Raw genomic sequence first — 23,980 nt, forward strand, 5'->3', positions numbered from 1 at the left:
GGCTCTCCCTCGCTGCCGTGGAATCCAAGGCGCTGTGTACGGCAGATGTTGCTTGTGGCGGCTGGTGTGACGGTTGGAGGACGGAGCAGTGTGAGTGGCCCAGTTTGAGGAGAACTGCCCCCCGAGAGGCTCTGTGTAAGATGGTAAGTTTTGCAACCTGTGGCTGCAACTGCCTCAGGCACAGACTTCCTGTCTCTTTGCATAGCCTCCCTTTCCATTCAAAGCAGCTTGCAAAGCCCCTGGGCTCTTTGCATGCGGCGAAGCAATGCAGGCTAGCACATGCATCTCCTCTAGAATCGTTGTGGTTAAATGAAGCCCTTATCTGAATTGCTGTCCACCTCTGTTGAATACCAGGCTCCCTACCAATTTGAGGAATGAGGAGAAAGTCCAGTTTTGTTCCCCAAAATACGTCTAGCCCTTTTGCCCTTAGGCTTGAGGCTTTGTGCACTCAAACATGCTATCTTCAAACATGGATTACATTAAAAGGGGATTAAAATGTCCTGGTACACGCTACTGCACAAACCTATTGCTTTGCTACATAAATTTCAACCTAAGCTTTTCTTAAAAAAACAAGTCTTTCACTTTAGAATGTGGGGCTATACTTGGTCCATGCTTGGCTTCATCATCGTTAACATGAAACTATCATTTGCTTTCTGTGATAGTCTTGCAACATTGCAATTTTAAGTGTTTTAATAAAAACATCAGGAGAGTCCGAATAAAAGCAAATGCATCACGATTACATTTTACAAAACAACTCAATAGTCTACGAGTGAAAAAGCAAGAAAACTGAAGAGTACAACCCAGGTGAGAGATTGGGGATTATTTTATTTGTATAGCTGCATTGATCTGGTAGTCTTAATTTGATACAACTATTGTTCATGAACAAAACGGCGTCCCAGTTATTACATTAAAAACATGAACGTAGTTTGGGTACAGTGTGGAATTTGGAACATCAGAGGAAGGGAAAACAGCCTTTTAAGAGCTGCTTAGTAATGAAACATGAACCAAACCATGAGGACACTGGGTTGCAAATCAAGCCCTCCTCTCATGAACACAGGTTGGTGTTGTGGTTGCAATTCTTGCATGGTTCACGAATGAACCATGCAACAGGTTACAATCGATCCCTTAGCTCCTATAAAAGTAACAAACGTTTATTCCCTGCTGAGAAGAGAAGAAAAGAAATGGCATTTTGGCCGTGGAGCCTTCTTTGGGTGTCACAGTCGAAAGATTGTGTTTCATCTCTTCTCAGCAGGGAATAAACCTTTACTTGTTCCTTTACAGCCTGCCCATGCTGACGCAGCAGCCTCCTTGAATGGCATCAAAAGTACCCAAGTACTGAACTTGCCCCAGTCTCCTCATGTATTTATTTCCCACTGACCCTCAGCAACAGAAGAAGTGGGGTTCCATATTTGAGTGATTTACCAACACCTGCCTCAAGAACTACATAAAAACACCCCGTGTCACATCTGCTAAATGATGACCGAAAATCCCACCCTGCCCCTCACCACCGAGACCAAATTCGAACCTGTTCCTCCCCCTCACAGGTGTGCAAAAGTCCGGTTTATCAAACAGATCCAACTGCTACTTCAACTAACTGAGATCAGAGAGAAAAATGAGGAACTAATACCAGCACCCTTGAGCCTTAAAAGACCAACATCAAGGAACCTCAACTGGAAGCTGATAAAAAAGATAAAAAAATGGTTTGATTTCTGGAAATAAAACACCTGTCCTAGTTTGGACAAATAGTGATAGACAGCTGCAGTTTACTAGACAAAACACAGACCTTCTGTAGAAGATTTCATCAACTCCATCGTTTATCATTTTTACTCAGGACAAATGGACATCTTCCAAAAGTGTCAGACATTAAGCAAAACTGGCTTTTTTTTTCCCTTGGTAGGAATTCGGAATTCAGTGCAGGATGATGTGTCAACATGATACAGAATTGCCTGGTTGCCCTTCCTCCCAGTATGCTCTCCACGCTGAACGTCGTGTTTTGGTTTCGGATTTGAAATCCGAGTACAGCCAGCTCCATTAGGGCCAAAGATCTGTTTTTCAACAGAAATTCACTGGTGCATCACGTTTATCTGAATTCTTCTTGTGCCGATTTGTGGGGTGAGTCGACGAGGGGCGTCCCCTCCCACTCTGGGTGCCCTCTCACCTACCCTCCCGTTGGCTTGCAGGTGGCTTCAAAATGTCAGAAAAGACATTTGGAACAAAAGGCAGCACTAAATACTGTAGTCCGATGTTGTACCTGTTTCCAAACTTGAAATTAAAACCATGATAAAAGATGTTGCCTGATGCCAGTGACCAAAGGAGTTAAGTGAAGCGGTTTTACACTTCTCCCATAAGCGCACTGATCACCCTCTTCAGCCTTGTGGGGTCCAAGAAGGCCACAATTCCACCCTCGTTGGCCCATCTCTCTGCCCCCTGGCATCCCGCTCGGGGCAGGTGGTACTTCAGCTCTGGGCGCCCCCCGTGTTCAGCAAGGCCGCTCAGACACTGCCCCAGGTCAACCGCCCCCCCGCCCAGCGCCCGCAGGATGGCGTGGGGGGCGCACGAGTCCCACTTGTAGGTGCTGCCCTCCGAGACCACATAGGCGTCCACCAGCCCGAGGGCCACGCACAGGATCTTGTAGCCAGCTCCCGAGGCGTAATGTAGCCTCCCACCACACAGGGGCGCCAGAGCCTGCTTCACTGGCTCCTTCTCACTGGAGCTCAGCACCACAGCAAGCGCCTCGTGGGAGGGCGCCTCCGGCCTAGGCAGCGAGGAGACGTTGAGGTTCCCATAGGACACCCCCCAGAAGTACTGACCCCTCCAGCTGGAACAGCAAATGGCATGGGTTGACTATTGTGCACAATCCGTTCAGATTCACATGAATATTTCTTTCCGTTTTTCTTAAAAATTCACATTTCTGGTAATTTTTTTCCCCTGCCACCGAGCCTAAAATGGCCGGCATACATGTTAAACAGGTCAAGTCAAATATGAAATGCGTCAACGCCTGTTCTCCTGCCGGGAAGCTGGATGGCCTTACCCCTGTCCTCCTGGGTCTTTGTGAGCGAAGGGCTGACTGACGACGCCCATGATGGGCTCTCCACTGGCCCGCAGGTACACCCCGATCAGAACCAGGGCACACTGCAAACCCCCTGGGTATAGTCCATCCTGGGCCTCCACGTCCTCTCTCCCCTCGATGTACTGACTGGTGGCATCTGGAAGCACAGCACAGCCCTGGTCAGGTCAATTCTAGGTCTACGCCTTCCGTCTCCTTCTCCTTCCTATCCTACTCCTTCGATAAGCCTAAAGAACTTTAATGACAGTCAAAATGTCCTAGAGATGGCATGTAAAAGCCTTGTTGAGAGCTGGTGTTTAACATGACAGTTTGGTTTGGAAACCTGAGGTCGAAAAGCAAAACCAAACTGTCCTGGATTGTGAAAATGACAGGGAAAATAATCGGGAAGCAGCAGCCCCAGCTCAGGGATTTATCTCGTAATACAGTTCTCAGACTGGCAGGGAACATCACAGCTGACTCCACACAGCCACTCCATTCTCAATGTGTGGGAGTGACACTAGATTAGACACGCCCACGCGTGAGAGTGACACTAGATTAGACATGCCCATATGTGGGAGTGGCACTAGATTAGACACGCCCTCATGTGGGAGTGGCACTAGATGAGACACGCCCACACGTGGGAGTGATATTAGATTAGACATGCCCACAGGTGGGAGTGATACTATGTGAGAAGTGCAAAAGAACAAGTAAAGGCTTATTCCATGCTGTAAATGGAAGAAAAGAAAAACTGTTTTGGCTGTGGGGCATTTTTTGGGTGTCAAGACATTGTGAAGACATGGCACAAACCTTTACTTGTTCCTTTGCAGCCTACGCATGCTGACGCAGCTCCCTACTTGAACAATGTGAGACATGCCCGTAATAGGTGTGACACTGTAAATCAGACACACCCACATTGAGCATATAGAAACCTGAACTCAATTACCCTGTGATTTAATCTCAGTTGGAAGAAAAAGCATAAGACCAAGTGTTCTCGAGATTCGGGGCTGAAAACTACAGGGATTTAGAGCCACTTGCATTGGATCCATACACCCGAGAGCAGGACTCCTGCAGCTGGGCAGCCATAGTCCTGCACGGTTTACAGGGCATTTCAAACGGTCAAGATATAAACACAGCAGGATCCTTCAAGTAACTGAAGCATCAGCTGAGATGAAAACCAGCAGGCCCTCTGGCAGAAAAGAGCTGCACAATTCTATGTGATCAGTCCTGGCTCTTGCCCGAAAGAAAGAATGGTTGAGTCTGCGAGTTCAAAGCATGTTCAGCAAACAGAACGTGAGGAAAGCAAGGGAAACAAGTCCAAATTCAATTCTGCACCGATGCCAGAACGACCAGTAAGGGGTTTAGGATGGGAGACTGGTCTTTTGGAGCCGGGCGACTCGCCCCACGCCGGGGAACGCCGTACCGATGGGGTCGATCCAGACGCCGAGGCTGTCCGGGCTCACGTCCAGCTGCAGGCTGGCGGCGGCCAGGTCGCTGACCTCCAGGTCCTGGTGGACGGCCTGGGCCAGCAGAGAGGCGGCTGTCCGGTTGCCGTCCAGAACCGCGCTGAGCAGGGCGGCCGTCTCCCGCGGCGTGTCGCACACCCGCACCGTCACGCTCTCGCCTGCCGGGGAGAGCCCACACATGGCTGCTGACCGCCAGGAAAACACAGCCCCCCCACCCCAAGACCTTCCGTACGGCCTTACCCAGCCCGTTCTCGAACTTGTTGGACTCCTCTCCGCTGATGAAGCCCACCAGCTCTGGAAACTGAAAACAGACACCATTAGCACCCCCCCCCCCTCACACCCGCGCAGGGGGGCGTCTGGCCATGGAGCCTTCCTGCGAACCCCCCCCCCCCCCCCCGCTCCCCAGGGTCTTCTGCCTTCGAGGTCGTCCCACCCTATGCCAGACTAGGAGCTCAGAGCTGTAAAATGAAAGACTACCAATCTGCCCAGTGGGTAGATACCGGGCCAGACTGGGGTCACTCCCTGTTTCTGTAACAGGAATTAGGAACGACTGTAACTAAAATAAAAGGTTCTGGAAATTATTCTTTCCAACAGCATGAATGTAGGACTGGCCAACAGGCAAAATTATTGGTGCTACAGCTTTCAGACATCTACACCAATAGAATCATGACCGTCAGGACCCCCCTGCACAGAGAATCTCAGCTCCTTCCTACTGGGCGTTGATTCGGAAAATAACCTGCTTAATTTGGACAACAGATTATATGATTTACTTTATTTTTCTGTTTGTTAATGGGTACATTATGTTAAATGTATTGTGTATTGTATTATGCCTTTAACTTGCCTGCAAAGCAAATTAACGCTCTGGAACAATACAAAGTCAAATCAAATCATTTGGAGCACACTCGTCTTTCACAGAAAGACCACAACGGTTCTGGTCCTGCACCTGTTTGCCCACGTCGTGCTTGATCATCTCCTGAATGACCACGTCGGCCAGCGTCTTGAAGTCCTGGACGAACTTCTTGTTCTTGTCGGCTCCCGTCTTCTCCTGGACCAGCAGCTCGAACAGCGGCGCCTCCTGCCTGCAGACGCGCGCTATGTTCGCCGCTTTCTCCGAGGCGCTAAGCAGCGCCTGCAACACCGCTGCCATGCCGGAGGGAGGCCTGGGGACGAGGGAGGAGAAGCACTACTTCGTAACGGTCAGAGAGATGTGTGGCATGCTTGACCCATAGGCCACACACGGGCAGGCCCAAACAGCATCCTTTCAGTCAGAGACTGTGGATGCTGCTCCTCAGGGCTCCAGTGTCACCCAGCTTTCCCTGCAGCTCAACTATCCATTAATCTGTCTGAACCCTTAATCCTGCCTTTCCCATTGTCTGCAGATATTAAACAACCCTGCCAGCTGTAGGTTACCCAGTGCATGAAAACACACAGCGCTCTTCAGATACCCCCTTGTCTAACACGTCCATCCATCCATTTCCTAACTGCCTCGTCCAATTCGGGGTCACGGGGGAGCTGGAGCCTAACCCAGCAAGGCAGGATACACCCTGGACAGGACACCAGTCCAGCGCAGGGCACAGAGACACGGATTCACACAGGCACACTTGTCGAATACGTGAAAAACAAAGAAAAAGAGAATTAAATGAAGCAGTCTGAAGTCTAGACAGCAGAGTTCAGGAAGTGCCGAGGGAGATATTGCTGTACGCATCTGAGTGGAAAGAATGCAGTATCATGGAATATATTACTGTAACAGCCTGGTGCCCACAGGGGTTATACTAATAATAATAATTAATAATTCCTTACACTTATATAGCGCTTTTCCGGACACTCCACTCAAAGCGCTTTACAGGTAATGGGGACTCCCCTCCACCACCACCAGTGTGCAGCCCCACCTGGATGATGCTCCAGTACTCTCACCACACACAGCTCTCAGTGGGGAGGAGAACAGAGTGATGAAGCCAATTTATAAATGGGGATTATTAGGAGGCCACGATTGATAAGGGCCAATGGGAAATTTGGACAGGACGGCGGGGTTACACCCCTACTCTTTTCGAGAAACACCCTGGGATTTTTAATGACCACAGAGAGTCAGGACCTCGGTTTTACGTCTCATCCGAAGGACAGCGCCTGTTTACAGTATAGTGTCCCTGTCACTATACTGGGGCATTAGAACCCACATGGACCGCAGGGTGAGCGCCCCCTGCTGGCCCCACTAACACCTCTTCCAGCAGCAACCTTAGTTTTTCCCAGGAGGTCTCCCATTCAGGTACTGACCAGGCTCACACCTGCTGAGCTTCAGTGGGCTGCCAGTTGTGAGTTGCAGAGTGATATGGCTGCTGGGTTGAGAGAGGAACAAATTCTGGAGAATATGATGTTCCAAAAGAAAGCATGCAGAAGGTGGGAAGCTCACGAACTATGTATATCAAACAGATTAAGTCATCCACCTGTTATCAGAAAGCCATTTATTCCACAAAACAGGACTGCAGTCTGCATGGGACACCGGTCTATAGCAAGGAGACACACAGGCACACATTGGAGGCTCCAGTCAAGCCTAAGCTAGCATGTCTCAGGGAGGAGGAAAGAAGCTTGAACAGCTGTAGAAAACACATGAGGAGAACATGCAAACTCCACAAAGAAGGTGCCCACGCTGAAACGTATCCCAGGAGCCATGAGGCAGCACTGGTAGCTGGCCACCTACCATGGTTTCCTAAAAATCAAAACTAGGCTGCTCTGACAGTCTCTAAGGGCTAGGGGCGCACACCTGTGCAGCTACTGCAGCTGACAGATATCTCAGCAAATACAAACAATGCATGTGCTCACGTGCTCTGCCAATAAGGCAGGCAGACCAAGCCCTCCAGCACTCTGCCACACTACATACGCAGGTCCCGGTCTGCCACAACTACAGTCCACAAAAACGACAGACGAACACGGGCAGTTTGCTCATTTCACCAGATGTCCCCAACTCCTGGTGCCCAGGTGCCACAAGCCGGCAGGTTTTGAGATCTCTGTAAAACCCCCGAGACCTGTGGAAAGAGGTCACACTCTGGTCTGGACTTGAGCTGTGCGAGTTTTCAAGTCTTCTCTTGAAATCCTGCCTGGTTCCGGTCCAGGTCCATTGACAACACTGTTCCTTCTGCAGAAACACTGTCCTTCCCTTCACTAGTGCTAAAGGACCAAAGAGACCAGCGATGAACACTTCTAATCCACTGAGCTCTATTTATAGAACACAGCCCTTGTTACAGTGAAGGTCTAATTACACACTGTATTGCCACTAATGAGGTTGTGCGTGTGCTTTTTTCTTCTGCCAGGATTCAGGTCAATGAATAAACAATGGCAGGGGCTAGGCCAGATTAAAGAGCTGCTCTCTCTCAGCCCTTGATGTGCATTTAAAATGACTAGTTACTGACGCTGATCTCAGCAGCAGGGCCTCTCATGCCTGGTGTTGTGTGTCTGCTTTCTACTGTGGCTTTTAACCCCTTCTGCAAGGAAAAGAGGATGAGTCATTCCCCCTGGCACGGTGGTCTGCTCGTGCTCTGATAGTGGCTCCGGAATGAGCAGAGTCATGTTAGAATCTCTTTATCCAAACTGTCCAGCGACAGGAGGTCAGTGGGCACATCAGAGCAGCACACAGGGCCCCTGTGCCAAGGGAGGCAGGCAGGAGAGAAGGCCCCTTGAAAACAGAGAGATGGACTTCAGCCCTTACTCTAGAACAGGACCAGACCTGGAGCTTCTCTCTGGGAGTGTGGAGTCTCCTCTCTGAAGCGTCGCAGACTGTGGTGTCGATGCCAGTGCTTGGGAAAGGGCCTCCCAGCAGGAGTCCTGTTCCCTTTGGGAAACTGTCCCTCTTCCACTCACTTTACCCAGCAACACTCAGGCAAGAAGACAGCAAGCCAGACAGGTGCTGAGGTCATTCACTCCACCGGGCTCTTGCTACACAGGCTGTTGGTGGAGGTCAGTTTAGGGAAGGAACTGGACTGGACTGCCATGTGGTCAGTATAGTGAAGGAACTGGACTGGACTGCTGGGCGGTAAGTACAGGAATAAACCTGGACTGCTGGGAGATCAGTTTAATGAAGGAACTGGACTGCTATGTGGCTGGTTTAGGGACAGAACTGGGCAGCTGGGCTGTGACCATTATGCCAGCAATGTGCAGTGCTGGCACCAGCCGAAACCCAGTCACTGACACAATCAGAACTGGACTGAAGGCGGGATGCAGCCAGGATTCAGGGTCTAAGGGTCAGGTAAATGATATGTCCACAGGGGGGCGCTAGCCTTCTCGATGTGACAGCTCACCGCCAGCGGGCCTTCCCGAGTGATCCTGCCAGGAACCGCACGCCGGCAGAGGCACATGTTTCCCTCAGGGCCATCACAGACGTGCGGGCATGAGTCCGCCAGGGCGCCCCGCGCCTGCTGCACAACAGCGCCCCCTAGGGGCCTGTCCCTGCACGCGTGAGCTGCACTCTCTGCACACACGGCGCCAGTCCTGCAATCAACACCTGGCCCTGCTGATAAAACACTTCCTACAAAACAGACAGAATAACTGCCGACTCCAAACTGACGAAAAAGGAGGAGGACTTCCACTGTGAGACACTGGCTCAATCATGCAGCTCACAGACCCCCTGCAGTAAAGGCTTGTGCCGCTGTCCAGGAACAGAGTGGCCTCACTAGGAGGGTCAGGCTGATGAGAGTCTTGGTGTTTGCTTATAAACCTTTAGAAAACGGACGATTTGGGATAAAATTTACATCGGGGGCGAATCGCAGGCACTCTTCTCAGTCTTGACCCTGGGGCAAACATACCCTTCGATTCACTCTCAGGAGTGCCTGCAGTTAAAAGGCGCTTCCCGGAGAGGGCTATAAATCGTCTGAACTAAAAGATCTCCTCATATCACAACGACGGCAATTCACCCAGCCGGTCCCTGGAGCCTCTATATGCGAGACCTCTCTGGTCAGGCCTCTGGAAACACCGATTCGCTCTGCTCACTTCTGGGTGGTCTCTGCGAGTAACACTGGGGGCAGAGACAGGCATCTTCCCAGTACCTGTCCCGCCGTGTTTATCCATATATGCAGAACTTCGTACCTGTATGTCTGTCCAGCGATACTGCGAAGTGTCATTTTACTAACGTTATTAAACGCTACACTCTGACTTAACCCGTCATAAAGCGACCCAAGGGCACCCCAGGATAGGATCAAGCTAACGCGCGTACTGTCCCTATTTAAGCGAAGACTTGAGAGATTTCGAGACACCGGGCGAGAGACGTTAAATAATCACGATACGAGCAGACAACCTTGCTGGAGTGCTCTTAGTAACAGCACTCCACAGTATCGCAGTACTACAGGGCTCCTCCGTTGCCATCTTGAGACAGTAAAGGTCATCAACTGGCTCCACCGCTGTAGCTCACGTACTGTAAACGCCTCCCCGTCTGCGCCGAGTCTTACCTCAGTGTCGGCGTTAATGCTTTTTTTTCTTCAACTTCAACGCTGCTACTGTGACACTTCTCGTCGCCCTCCCCGACTTCGGCCGCGCTCGCTTCCTGTAAAACAAGGCTTTAATTCCCCCCCCCCCGGGAGTGACGGCGAAGGGCGCAAATCAGATCCAGCTGTGAGCACCGTAGCGGTTTAGCGACCCGCCGGGGATATTCCGCTCAGCTCTTCGCTCGTACGCCACAGCACTGCATTTGTCCGCACGGGCAGCAGGACTGGAGGCGCCGGAGCCTTTCGAAACGCTGCCAGGGCTTTCACATCCCGGCTTCTTCGACGCCGTATGGCGTCACGCCCTTCAGTGGTATTCCTGCTTCAACCCTCTTAATTCCTCCTGTCCCCCCCCCCCCTGCGGGAGCCGCGAATCACTTCACCGCTCTGCTGTTCCAGGAGGGTGTCGGGCGCAACATTGTCGCAGTCGTGCTGATTTCCGGAAGGGTCCTGCTATTCGACGGGCTTTCTGTTTGCAGACCGCCGAGGCGTTTCGTGTTGTACTTTCTGAGCGGGTCCTGACGCCGGGATGCAGGATCTTGTGTGCGCGATGTATTATCACTGATATCTTCATGCGTTAAGTGAAAGTAATTCATTTAGTCTCCTTCGCAAATACACCAGATGCGGTTCAGTTTGGTTCGATTTAACTCGATAAGATGTTAAGTACGGAAATACTGATGTTACCAACATACGTTTCAAAGTATCCAGTACAGCGTGTAGTGCACGCAAGCAGTTAGCCTTCGGAGTTCAGCTGTCGGAGCCGTTTCAGATCATTTGCCGTATTGATCGCTGTGATATCAGCCCCCTCGGCCGTGATAGACAGCACAGCTGCAGGCAGCATACTTGTAAGTAGAGAACAACAGCGAAAGCTCAGCCGATACGCATTGACCTCAGGCCCGCAGCCCTCTGTACGGGGGAACGTCTGTGCGTGACGTCACAGATGAGACGGCGAGTTACGGATAGCTTCCGCGTGAGCTGAAGCCCCAGGCGCCCAACATCTGGATCAGATCCTCTGATCTGTGATCCACAGGCAATAATGGCCTCCTCCCGCCTATAACCTTTACTCCTGTGGCCAAGGGTAGCTGGACAGTTGAACCACAAATTAATCATAATTCCTTCTACTTATATAGCACTTTTCTGGACACTCCACTCAAAGCACTTTACAGGTAATGGGGACTCCCCTCCACCACCACCAGTGTGCAGCCCCACCTGGATGATGTGACGGCAGCCATAGTGCACCAGAACACCACACACCAGCTCTCAGTGGGGAGGAGAGCAGAGTAATGAAGCCAATTCATAGAGGGGGATTATTAGGAGGCCATGATTGGGCCAATGGGAAATTTGGCCAGGACGCCGGGGTTACACCCCTACTCTTTTCGAGAAACACCCTGGGATTTTTAATCAGGAGAGTCAGGACCTCGGTTTTACGTCTCATCCAAAAGACGGCACCATTTTACAGTATAGTTTCCCAGTCACGCCCCCTGCTGGCCCCACTAACACCTCTTCCAGCAGCAGCCTTAATCTTTCCCAGGAGGTCTCCCATCCAGATACTGACCAGACCAGACACCTGCTGGACTTCAGGGGGGCTGCCAGTCATGGGTTGCAGGGTGACATGGCTGCTTACTACTATAAAGTTTAATTTTTGCAACTAAAACTTGAGCTTATTGAATCGACCGACTCTAAATAAACATCTGACCACTGTCACCCACTGCCATTCCACATATTCACATCTAAAAGGTGTTGAAAGCTCGCAAATGTCCTTCACTATATTTCAAGATTAATTGCAGTGAACACTTCAGGAACATCACCTGGGCTGAACTGGAGGCTGTGGGTGGAAGGCAGAGCTGTGGGGGTTTACAGTGCTCGAGAAGTCCAGGAGTGATCTCAAAAGGACTTCCACTTGCAAAAGCAACTAGTCTCAGATTACAAGTAAAACACAATGATTCAACACCTTCTAGACATGTCAGCTACGATACATTCAGTAAAACGGAAGTGCCAGTGGGCTGAAGCAACAGGGCGAGTTGTCAAGATGAACTGAATTCATAACAAGACTTAAGAGATTTAGCTCTTGGCAGGTTTATGGTCATAACTGCGCAACGCCCACCTCACAGGTCTGAGCGCTTGTTACAGCAGCGCCGTCTCTCTCCCATGGATATAAAACAGTCCTTTACAGCTTTTCAGTTTTTCACCTTTTTTAAATTTTTTATTAAAATATTTTTTTTTATTGGGATGCTTTTCCCCCCCGTCGTCTGTAGGGGGCGCTGGATTACTGGAACCTCTGGGCAGGAGACGGCTTGGCTCTGAGGAGCCGTCTATGAGGAGGAGGCTTGTCTCTGGGGCAGGTCGGAGGAACAGGAACAACTGCAAGAAAGATGGGTCTCCCCTGGTTAGATGCGCTGCCATGAGGTGTAAAGAGAGGGTAGGCCAGACAGATCTCCTGCAACAGGGAGATACAGTCCCCGTCCTGCGGGGGGCGCTGTCTGCAGAGGGGGGTTACAGTCCCGGTCCTGCGGGGGGCGCTGTCTGCAGCGGGGGGATACAGTCCCGGTCCTGCAGGAGGTTACAGTCCTGGTCCTGCGGGGGGCGCTGTCTACAGCGGGGGGATACAGTCCCAGTCCTGCAGGAGGTTACAGTCCCCGTCCTGCGGGGGGCGCTGTCTACAGCGGGGGGATACAGTCCCAGTCCTGCAGGAGGTTACAGTCCCCGTCCTGCGGGGGGCGCTGTCTGCAGCGGGGGGTTACAGTCCCGGTCCTGCAGGGGGCGCTGTCTGCAGCGGGGGGATACAGTCCCAGTCCTGCGGGGGGCGCTGTCTGCAGCGGGGGGATACAGTCCCGGTCCTGCAGGGGGCGCTGTCTACAGCGGGGGGTTACAGTCCCGGTCCTGCAGGAGGTTACAGTCCCCGTCCTGCGGGGGGCGCTGTCTACAGCGGGGGGATACAGTCCCGGTCCTGCAGGGGGCGCTGTCTGCAGCGGGGGGATACAGTCCCAGTCCTGTGGGGGGCGCTGTCTGCAGCGGGGGGTTACAGTCCCGGTCCTGCAGGAGGTTACAGTCCTGGTCCTGTGGGGGGCGCTGTCTGCAGCGGGGGGATACAGTCCCGGTCCTGCAGGAGGTTACAGTCCTGGTCCTGCGGGGGGCGCTGTCTGCAGCGGGGGGATACAGTCCCGGTCCTGCAGGAGGTTACAGTCCTGGTCCTGCGGGGGGCGCTGTCTACAGCGGGGGGATACAGTCCCGGTCCTGCAGGAGGTTACAGTCCCGGTCCTGCAGGGGGCGCTGTCTGCAGCAGGGGGATACAGTCCAGGTCCTGCGGGGGGCGCGGTCTACAGAAGGGGGCGCCGTGTCCACAGCCAGAGTTTACAGGGCTGGTCCTGGGGCCCCACACACCTGCTGATATTTGTTCCAGCCTAGCTCAATTAAAACGTTGAGCTCTTAATTAACTTAATAATAGGATTAATTGGAACTTGGTTTTTAAAAATATTGGAGGTCGCCTTTTAACTTTTGCATTTGATAAGTAAAATAAAAACCCAAACCTTTGATTTGGAAAAGAAACCTTGCAGGTATTCCAATTAAGCGGCTTATTAATTCAGTTAAGGCTTCAATTAGGTAATTAAGTTCAACCGGAGTGAAAGCCTAGAGGTGTGTGGGCCTCGGGGACCAGAACTGGGAAACCTGTGTCCTATAGGACAGCGACCCAAAGCTGCTGCAACTGCTACAGAGACCACAAGAAACAGGGCGTCTCCTGCATGATCTAACCACCTTCAGGGCGCGGTCTCACCCGTAGGACACACGTACAAGGAAACGACAAGCTACAGCGCCGAAGAAAGAAAAAACAGAACCAGGAGTCCCAGAACAGTACCTTGGAAATCTTTTCCCTCGAAGTACTAGATAACTCCCATCTGCAAAAGGCTAGGTTTTAATGGAAGGCAAGCGTGTAATCAGGCTAGATTTCCTTTGTCTTTTGCAATATTTGTTCAGCCAAAACAACACGTACTAGTCTGTAAAATAAAAACGGCCCGTTCATGATCCTTGACGCTGCTTAAAACCTGCAGACGTCACTGCAGGTCCAATGCAAAAAAAAGAACAAGCTGTTTCCAAATGTATCTGAAGTTGCTTGTGATTCTGGAATACGCAAGACCAGGCCTCATTCATTATACTGTGTAGTTTTGCTTAGCGTGTTGTAGAAAATGAATGGCTGCTGTGGAATCAGTCAAGAGAAAAGCCCTAAGTTAAATTCAGGGTGTGAAGGAGTGCCTAACACTGACAGGCTGAAGGAACTGCACCTTTTTAGTGCTGAACAGAGACAATTAAAAGGGAATTGGATGCAAGTTTTCAAAACTTCAACCCAGCAGATTTCTTCAAACTCAGATTGACACTCGAATCAGAGAACATAAATGAAAAGTATGTGCAATTGAATTTAACGCTGAGAACAGTGGGCACATCTTTACCCAAAGGGTTGTGGGAGTGTGGAACAAGCCGCCCAGTAATGTTGTTGAAGCTGATACCCTGGCTTCTTTCAAGAAATGGCAGGATAAGATTGTGATGATTCTAGGAAGCAGTCGTCTTTAAGATCCCTCTTTTGCATAACCTTGCCAACCATATAGAACTCACCAGCTGGGAAGCCCTCAAACTGTCCTGGGTGCTCCTGGAGGCCCTGGAAAGACAACACAAAACAGGCACATCTGTACGGTATCAATAAAGAAGTGGAAGTCTCCACTCTTCAACGCAGAAGCATCACAGAGCAGATCAGAGCTGCACTGAGAGCACCGGGGTGAAGCCTGGACACTGTCCTGCTCTTACAGCAACACACAGCATACGAGTGGTGATGATCCATTTCCGTTATCAGTGGTCACCTGCAGAACACAACTGCTACTACTGTATACCTTGCAGGAAACATACCTTCTCAACAGCCTGTGGGGCTATCTTCGGCAGCCTTTTCACACGTCTCTCTGTGGGGCAAAGAGGTACAACTAAAATTAAAGGTTGCTCTTTTCCCACTTTTACATCAAGGCCCCAAACTCACCATAGAACAGAGGATCAGCTCTCAGCCACACAGCTGGGCCAGGCAGTTGCACAGAGCTCCTAAAAGAGCTCTAACAGCAGACGCCTGCAGCAGTTCACCCTGAAGAGCAACATGGTAACACTGTGTGTGCAGCTTCCCGAGGAACTGATCTCTTTCCAGGATGAGCTTGTATACTGTAATAAGCCCTCAAAATAACTTTCATCCTAAATTACCCCCGTGGTGCTGTTTTAGCCAGTTTGCAAGCGTGATAAAATGCTAAGAGCCTGAGACAAAGATGAGTCATAATACCATTTCCTTTCCAGGAAATACAACACCCTTATTCAAACACCTCAGTGGTGCAAACACACGTAGCCGACGGCTCGGCGACATCACGGTTAGCTTACCTCTGGCTGCCATTGCGACATCCTGGCCCAAGGAGGAACCCACAGTGGAGCAGGTGGCCGAGCTTACGGACACCGGGGCCAGGAAGGTCTTCTCCGGAAGCTGGGCTGGAGTCCCTCTACGCCTGGTTCTAGCTAGAGAGTCTGCAGCGTCTGCAATGGTGCCGACTGCCGGGCCATTCTCCGGCGCCGCGGCGCCAGCAGGGGGCACTGTGCCTCTTCCAGTAGGCAGCCGCACAGCGCTGGTGGGGCCAGAATGGTCTGCTGCTCTAGCGCTGGACAGTGACCTTATGGTTTCTCCTGCCAGCTGTTCCTTGGCTGTGAATCTTTTTCCCCTGAAAAGCTTCTCCATGAGATTTCGTTTGGGGGTTACCCCCTCGGACACGAAGTCCGGCTCATTTCCAGACAGGCCTAGGTCCTTCGGGGCCAAAGACTTCTTACGGCAGCGTGGTCGGATACCCACGGTGCACCTGGACCCCGGGCCTTTGACGAGGTCCTCCTCCTTCTCGCTGGCCGGAGCGGGAGTCTTCGATGAGGAGCTGCAAGCGGCTCTCCTGGAGGAGACCGTCGGGGTCTCGTCGGTGGGGTCGGACTGCGAATAGATGACCATGCCTGGGACACTGACGGGATCACAGGGCTGGACAGGGATTTCATCAGGGATTTCCAGGTCTTCTATTTCAACATGAGTGCTTATAGCTCGGCAGGGCTCCTCAGATATCATCAGGGTTTTCTCAGAATCCAGTTTTTCTAGTTTTGGAGCAGTGACTTTGCACAAAAAAGAATCCACAACTTTTTTTGCTAGCAGTGTTTCCTGTGAGGCACGGGCTTCATTCTCCCTGTCTATCTCAGTCTTGATCGTATGCAATACCTGACTGACAACATCCTGTACACAGCGGCTTAAGTCTGAGCTCTTAACGTCACTTTTAGTTTCACACACTGATACACCTCCTGACAGTGGGAAACTGTCCCCTTTCAATTCTCCAGACCTGCACATTTGAGCAGGCAACCGTTGGCTTTCAGATGATGACTTCATACCCAAAAAGACTTTAAGTTTATCCATCACTGTGTCAACCAGTTCCTCAGTGACTCCCTGGATCTGTGAACGCTCAACCCACGTGCCAGGGTCTACTTTCATGGCCAAGGTGGTGGATGGCTCTTGAGCACACCGGTCTTGCCCAAGGCTGCGCTCATCTGAAACCTCTTCGCTGCCGGCCACTTCCACAAGCTTTCCCAGCACAGCCTCTACAACATCTGAAGCTGCTGAAGGAAAACAGGCAGAAGACCAAGACTCACGTGCATGTTTCTGTACGTCCGACACTTCCCTCAGAGCACTGCTGCATGACTCTACACTATGGTGGTCAGATCTCAGGGGCTGGAATTTTGCGGCTGCCCTTTCCATAATGCCACATACCGACTTTATTGTAGCCATCTTGAATTCCGACTCCGAGCTGCTTTCGGGTTTGGAAGGCGATTGGTCATTGCATGTCTGCAGCTTAGTCAGTTCCACCCCTGAATCTGCGCTCCTCAAGGGATGAGAGCTAGCTTTGGTCATTTCTACATTATTTTGAGTGTGTGGGACTGCACAGCCTGGAATATCTTCCAGATGTTTTAACTGCTCCAGGACAGAGGACACAATCTCGCACACTAGCAGAGTTTCTTCTGAATTGGTGACAGCTCCAGAGGGGGATAACTTCAGGAGATTCTCTCCATCTAATTCGCCCTTAACCACTTCCAGTACAGAGCTCACTACCTCTTTGGCAAAGGAGTTCAAGGCGAACTCCACCTCCTGAACATCTGTCAAAGGCAGGCTGGGAAGACTTTGTGGCGTCAATGAATTAAGAGATGTGGAATCCCTGAGAGGTGGTCCAGAGACAGCTCTCTTACTAGAATTAGCCAACGGCTTTAGCTTGTCCATGACGCTCGTAACAAGATCTTCAATGAGTAAATCTGAATCAGTCGCACATACTGAGGGATTTGGACATGTGCCCACAGTTTCAAAATCCACAATGCTGACATCACCACAAGACAAAACACCTGGGGTGCAAGAGGCGGACTCAATCGTCCTAAGAACAGTGTCAACGACATCAGAGGCCACCAGGCTGAGCAGAGAGTCTGAGGGCGATTTCATGGAGATTCTGGTTTGGCTGGAAGATGTAGTCATAGCTGGAACAGTAGGTATTGAGAGATTTAATTGATCTACTGCCTTTTCAATAATTTCCAGGACTGTCTGCTCTGCTTGTCTGGAGATAATTGAATTAGATCTTAAAACGTCTTGGCTTTCTTCAAGCGTGACTCGAGGGGCCAGTTCTTCACTGGACTTTACTGGAACAACACTCTGAAAACCAGCTTTTTCTTTCCTAATTGGTAGACTAAGTGCCTCAAAAGATTTATGTTCATTGACAATAGAACTAGTTTCTGGTTTTGCTATATTGTCATCTGATGTTCTGTTTGTTATCTGCTCCAAGACTGAGGAAACAACTTGAGACACAAGCAGGCTTTCTGCAGAAGGACTGACTCCTGTCTTTCCCTGGGGAATCTCTCTGTCCAGCTCCCTCTGGACTGTCAGCAGTACAGCACTCACAGCCTCTCTGGCGTAACTCTTCAGCTCTGTCTCTGCCTGCTGAGTGTCCACTGGAGCTGAAGGAAGCCCATCTGTGACCACTGAGCTAACAGAGCTCAGGGATTCTGGGGAGGATTCAGAAAAGGTCTGAATGCTGAGAGATTTTAGTTGCTGCAGCTTCTCTGTGACACTCCTGACAATGTCTGTGGCGATCGTGTAGATCTGTGATGGAGTGAAGACTGTATTTGACTCAACAGTCCGCACAGCAGGGCTGGGCAGCTGACCTGCGCTTTCAGAGTCTTTAAAACTGCTGGCAGAGGAGGAAGTGGAGGACTCAATCTTCCTAAGAACAGTGTCAACGACATCAGAGGCCACCAGGCTGAGCAGAGAGTCTGAGGGCGATTTCATGGAGATACTGGTTTGGCTGGAAGATGTAGTCATAGCTGGAACAGTAGGTATTGAGAGATTTAATTGATCTACTGCCTTTTCAATAATACTGAGGGCTTTCTGCTCTGCTCGTCTGGAGATAATTGAACTAGATCTTAAAATGTCTTGGCTTTCTTCAAGCGTGACTCTAGGGACCAGTTGTTCATGGGACTTCTTTGAAACAACACTCTGAAAAACAGCTTTTTCTTCCCTAATTGGTAGACTAAGTGCCTCAAAAGATTTACGTTCATTGACAATAGAACTAGTTTCTGGTTTTGCTATATTGTCATCTGATGTTCTGTTTGTTATCTGCTCCAAGACTGAGGAAACAACTTGAGACACAAGCAGGCTTTCTGCAGAAGGACTGACTCCTGTCTTTCCCTGGGGAATCTCTCTGTCCAGCTCCCTCTGGACTGTCAGCAGTACAGCACTCACAGCCTCTCTGGCGTAACTCTTCAGCTCTGTCTCTGCCTGCTGAGTGTCCACTGGAGCTGAAGGAAGCCCATCTGTGACCACTGAGCTAACAGAGCTCAGGGATTCTGGGGAGGATTCAGAAAAGGTCTGAATGCTGAGAGATTTTAGTTGCTGCAGCTTCTCTGTGACACTCCTGACAATGTCTGTGGCGATCGTGTAGATCTGTGATGGAGTGAAGACTGTATTTGACTCAACAGTCCGCACAGCAGGGCTGGGCAGCTGACCTGCGCAGTCAGAGTCTTTAAAACTGCTGGCAGAGGAGGAAGTGGAGGACTCAATCTTCCTAAGAACAGTGTCAACGACATCAGAGGCCACCAGGCTGAGCAGAGAGTCTGAGGGCGATTTCATGGAGATACTGGTTTGGCTGGAAGATGTAGTCATAGCTGGAACAGTAGGTATTGAGAGATTTAATTGATCTACTGCCTTTTCAATAATACTGAGGGCTTTCTGCTCTGCTCGTCTGGAGATAATTGAACTAGATCTTAAAATGTCTTGGCTTTCTTCAAGCGTGACTCTAGGGACCAGTTGTTCATGGGACTTCTTTGAAACAACACTCTGAAAAACAGCTTTTTCTTCCCTAATTGGTAGACTAAGTGCCTCAAAAGATTTATGTTCATTGACAATAGAACTAGTTTCTGGTTTTGCTATATTGTCATCTGATGTTCTGTTTGTTATCTGCTCCAAGACTGAGGAAACAACTTGAGACACAAGCAGGCTTTCTGCAGAAGGACTGACTCCTGTCTTTCCCTGGGGAATCTCTCTGTCCAGCTCCCTCTGGACTGTCAGCAGTACAGCACTCACAGCCTCTCTGGCGTAACTCTTCAGCTCTGTCTCTGCCTGCTGAGTGTCCACTGGAGCTGAAGGAAGACCATCTGTGACCACTGAGCTAACAGAGCTCAGGGATTCTGGGGAGGATTCAGAAAAGGTCTGAATGCTGAGAGATTTTAGTTGCTGCAGCTTCTCTGTGACACTCCTGACAATTTCTGTGGCGATTGTGTAGATCCGTGATGGAGTGAAGACTGTATTTGACTCAACAGTCCGCACAGCAGGGCTGGGCAGCTGACCTGCGCTGTCAGAGTCTTTAACACTGGTGGCAGAGGAGGAAGTGGAGGACTCAATCTTCCTAAGAACAGTGTCAACGACATCAGACGCCACCAGGCTGAGCAGAGAGTCTGAGGGCGATTTCATGGAGATACTGGTTTGGCTGGAAGATGTAGTCATAGCTGGAACAGTAGGTATTGAGAGATTTAATTGATCTACTGCCTTTTCAATAACATCCAGGACTGTCTGCTCTGCTCGTCTGGAGATAATTGAACTAGATCTTAAAATGTCTTGGCTTTCTTCAAGCGTGACTCTAGGGACCAGTTGTTCATGGGACTTCTTTGAAACAACACTCTGAAAAACAGCTTTTTCTTCCCTAATTGGTAGACTAAGTGCCTCAAAAGATTTATGTTCATTGACAATAGAACTAGTTTCTGGTTTTGCTATATTGTCATCTGATGTTCTGTTTGTTATCTGCTCCAAGACTGAGGAAACAACTTGAGACACAAGCAGGCTTTCTGCAGAAGGACTGACTCCTGTCTTTCCCTGGGGAATCTCTCTGTCCAGCTCCCTCTGGACTGTCAGCAGTACAGCACTCACAGCCTCTCTGGCATAACTCTTCAGCTCTGTCTCTGCCTGCTGAGTGTCCACTGGAGCTGAAGGAAGCCCATCTGTGACCACTGAGCTAACAGAGCTCAGGGATTCTGGGGAGGATTCAGAAAAGGTCTGAATGCTGAGAGATTTTAGTTGCTGCAGCTTCTCTGTGACACTCCTGACAATGTCTGTGGCGATCGTGTAGATCCGTGATGGAGTGAAGACTGTATTTGACTCAACAGTCTGCACAGCAGGGCTGGGCAGCTGACCTGCGCTGTCAGAGTCTTTAACACTGGTGGCAGAGGAGGAAGTGGAGGACTCAATCTTCCTAAGAACAGTGTCAACGACATCAGAGGCCACCAGGCTGAGCAGAGAGTCTGAGGGCGATTTCATGGAGATACTGGTTTGGCTGGAAGATGTAGTCATAGCTGGAACAGTAGGTATTGAGAGATTTAATTGATCTACTACCTTTTCAATAACATCCAGGACTGTCTGCTCTGCTCGTCTGGAGATAATTGAACTAGATCTTAAAATGTCTCGGCTTTCTTCAAGCGTGACTCTAGGGACCAGTTGTTCATGGGACGTCTTTGAAACAACACTCTGAAAAACAGCTTTTTCTTCCCTAATTGGTAGACTAAGTGCCTCAAAAGATTTATGTTCATTGACAATAGAACTAGTTTCTGGTTGTGATGTATTGTCATCTGATGTTCTGTTTGTTATCTGCTCCAAGACTGAGGAAACAACTTGAGACATAAGCAGGCTTTCTGCAGAAGGACTGACTCCTGTGTTTCCCTGGGGAATCTCTCTGTCCAGCTCCCTCTGGACTGTCAGCAGTACAGCACTCACAGCCTCTCTGGCATAACTCTTCAGCTCTGTCTCTGCCTGCTGAGTGTCCACTGGAGCTGAAGGAAGCCCATCTGTGACCACTGAGCTAACAGAGCTCAGGGATTCTGGGGAGGATTCAGAAAAGGTCTGAATGCTGAGAGATTTTAGTTGCTGCAGCTTCTCTATGACACTCCTGACAATGTCTGTGGCGATCGTGTAGATCCGTGATGGAGTGAAGACTGTATTCGACTCAACAGTCCACACAGCAGGGCTGGGCAGCAACCCTGCGCTGTCAGAGTCTTTAACACTGGTGGCAGAGGAGGAAGTGGAGGACTCAATCTTCCTAAGAACAGTGTCAACGACATCAGAGGCCACCAGGCTGAGCAGAGAGTCTGAGGGCGATTTCATGGAGATTCTGGTTTGGCTGGAAGATATAGTCATAGCTGGAACAGTGGGTATTGAAAGACTTAATTGATCTGCTGCCTTTTCAATAATTTCCAGGACTGCTTGTTCTGCTTGCCTGATAATGGTGGATCTGGATGGTATTAATATGTTTTGAGTTTCTCCAAATTCATTCTTTGGGGCTGCAAGATCACTCGACTTTTTTAAACAAGTCAAGGTAAGTACACTGCTATGGCTACCAGCAGCACTGAGCTTTGTCCCTGACGTGCCACCGTCACACTCTACAAATTCTAAATTGTCCAGCACTGAAGACGCCATTTCAGAGTAGAGCATCCTTTCTTCAGAGCAAGTGTTCGCTGTTTTGTGTGGAGCTTGACTATCTATCTCATTCTGGACCGTGTCTAGGATAGCACCTACGACTTTCTTTGCATAGCTGTTCAGGGTCAATTCCTCTTTCTGAAAACCTGAGAGACTGGTTTCTGCCAATTCCTGTTCTTTTCCTTCTAACTCGCCCTTGACCGTGCACAGAATTGCACTCACAATCTTCTTAGCATAAGTGTTTATTCCTGACTCTTCCTGCTGAGAACCCTGTGCCACTGAGTCAGGCTCACCTGCAGTCAGTGAGCTTGCAGAGGACGGAGCTTGGGAAGATGAGTATGACAAGGGCTCAGTCTGACAAGGCATTAGATCCTGCAGCTTCTCCACGACACTCATCGTGATATCATCACAGAGGGCGTTGATATGTGATGCTGCAAAGGCTACTTCAGACGGAGTCTTCCACACTGTAGACTGGTGCTGGACACCCCCACTTTCAGAATCCTTTATACTGGCATCACCCTGAAATAAGTTAGACTCTGTTGAAGACAGAGCCAGCTCAACTTTACAAATGACCGTGTCAACAACATTGGAGGCCACTGCACTGAGCATAGGTTGCTGTGCCAGAGAATCGGAGAGCGTGGTGTTGATTCTGGCTTGACTGGGTGACTTGGCCGCTGTTGGAAACCCAGGTCCTGTAGGGGTTAACTGGTCTATTGTGCTTTTGATAATATCCACAACTACGTGTTCTGCTTGTTCAATAATGTTGTGTCTGGACGATCCTAAGATGCCTCGAGTTACTCCAGACGCAACTGTAGGGTCTTTGTGCTCAGATGACTTTCTCCAAGCAGCAGTCTCCAAACTGGATCTTTCCCTTACTGGCACACAGAATGGCTCGAAAGTATCGCCTTCACTTCCAGGAGAACTGAGCTCTGCTTCTGCAACACTGGCATGTGAAATATGTGGCACCGTTGCATCAGTAGGACCCATTGCACACAGAACACGAACAAGGTCAGTGGTGATCAGGTCAAGGTTTGAAGTGGATATCCAGGTTCCTGGGTGTTGCATCTCGGGGTTGGAAACAATTTGCACAGGTAGCAGAAAATCTTTCGGAGGACTGTACGTCGTCACCGCTGCACTGGGCTCGAAACCAGCTGGAGGACGTTCGGCACAGTCTGCTTCCTCTTGAAGTCTCTCAGTCTCAGAGCGCACAAGCACGCACTCACCGGGATCTCCTGACTGGACGGATTCATTTGGCCGGTGTTCACATTCAGCACTTAAAGGATCACTCCTCTCTGTTTTGGGTGGACAAATAAGATGGATGTTTTTGGCAAGTAAAGTGCTTTCTAAGTTGTCCAGCACTGCAGACACAATGCTAATAGCCACCTGATTTGCCTTCAGGGACCCTGTCCTGAATCTCCAAGGTGAATCTGGGGCTGCTCCCCTGCCAGGCTCACTTTTAACCCTGTTCAGGATGACACTGATAATCTCTGCTGCAAAGTCTCCCAACGCCGACTCCACGTCCTCTGCTTCGCCCTCCGAGGACGCCACAGGCTGCAAGCCGTCCCTCTGTCCGCCCAGCAGCTTGGAAGCAGATTCTCCCGCGTCAGATAGGAAAGGATTCAGCTTCTCGGAAATGTCGCTGATGGCCCGGGAGTCCGATGGGTCAAAGCCGTCAGCATCCTGAGCAGAGGCCAGGGAGGTAAGAGAGCTCCTCACTAGCGCCCTCGCCGACTCCGTGAGCCTGTCCCTTAGGAGAGCCGAGTTCACGTAGTCAAGGACGGTGTCCACGATTTCGGAGGACAGGACGTTCGCTTTGGGATGGCTGATCACCCGTCCTGGGCAGGCTCGTGTCGCCTCCTGCTCGGCCTCGCTGCGGGCATCTGAGCCGAGGGTCACAGCCTGCTCAAGGGCTTGCGACACCACGCTCTCCACCTTCGCCATGATGCAAGACCGAGAGCTTCCCAGAATC

General features: G+C 50.4%; 2 protein-coding genes across 2 annotated transcripts; both read right to left on the minus strand.

The window, feature by feature from the left end:
• Positions 1-808: 808 nt before the first annotated feature.
• On the minus strand, positions 809-10,886 carry inpp1 (inositol polyphosphate-1-phosphatase). Its single transcript, XM_088916341.1, has 6 exons — positions 9,942-10,886; positions 5,453-5,669; positions 4,750-4,810; positions 4,467-4,667; positions 3,032-3,206; positions 809-2,818 (listed from the first exon to the last, which is right to left on the minus strand). Exons 2-6 carry the CDS (start codon positions 5,654-5,656, stop codon positions 2,332-2,334), a joined length of 1,128 nt encoding a protein of 375 aa, XP_088772467.1. The 5' UTR covers positions 5,657-5,669; positions 9,942-10,886; the 3' UTR covers positions 809-2,331.
• A 1,322-nt stretch (positions 10,887-12,208) lies between these two features.
• On the minus strand, positions 12,209-23,952 carry LOC148841549 (uncharacterized). Its single transcript, XM_088921195.1, has 6 exons — positions 23,466-23,952; positions 22,305-22,547; positions 15,375-21,875; positions 14,868-14,917; positions 14,580-14,622; positions 12,209-12,335 (listed from the first exon to the last, which is right to left on the minus strand). The coding sequence occupies exons 1-6, from the start codon at positions 23,950-23,952 to the stop codon at positions 12,241-12,243; spliced, it is 7,419 nt and encodes a 2,472-aa protein (XP_088777321.1). The 3' UTR covers positions 12,209-12,240.
• Between the last annotated feature and the right edge of the window lie 28 nt (positions 23,953-23,980).

The sequence above is a fragment of the Atractosteus spatula genome, chromosome 1 (genome assembly GCF_055471065.1).
Source record: "Atractosteus spatula isolate fAtrSpa1 chromosome 1, fAtrSpa1.hap1, whole genome shotgun sequence".
In the NCBI taxonomy this organism is placed as follows: Eukaryota; Metazoa; Chordata; class Actinopteri; order Semionotiformes; family Lepisosteidae; genus Atractosteus; species Atractosteus spatula.

Coding starts and splice junctions, on each gene's coding strand:
- inpp1 (XM_088916341.1), bottom strand. CDS start 5,656: ATGGCAGCGGTGTTGCAGGCGCTGCTTAGCGCCTCGGAGAAAGCGGCG. Junction 4,668..4,749: donor CAAGTTCGAGAACGGGCTGG/GTAAGGCCGTAC, acceptor TCTCCCCGGCAG/GCGAGAGCGTGACGGTGCGG. Junction 2,819..3,031: donor AAAGACCCAGGAGGACAGGG/GTAAGGCCATCC, acceptor TTGCTGTTCCAG/CTGGAGGGGTCAGTACTTCT.
- LOC148841549 (XM_088921195.1), bottom strand. CDS start 23,952: ATGGCGAAGGTGGAGAGCGTGGTGTCGCAAGCCCTTGAGCAGGCTGTG. Junction 21,876..22,304: donor TGCAAGCTCACTGACTGCAG/GTGAGCCTGACT, acceptor GTGATCTTGCAG/CCCCAAAGAATGAATTTGGA. Junction 14,918..15,374: donor TGTCGCAATGGCAGCCAGAG/GTAAGCTAACCG, acceptor TTTGCCCCACAG/AGAGACGTGTGAAAAGGCTG.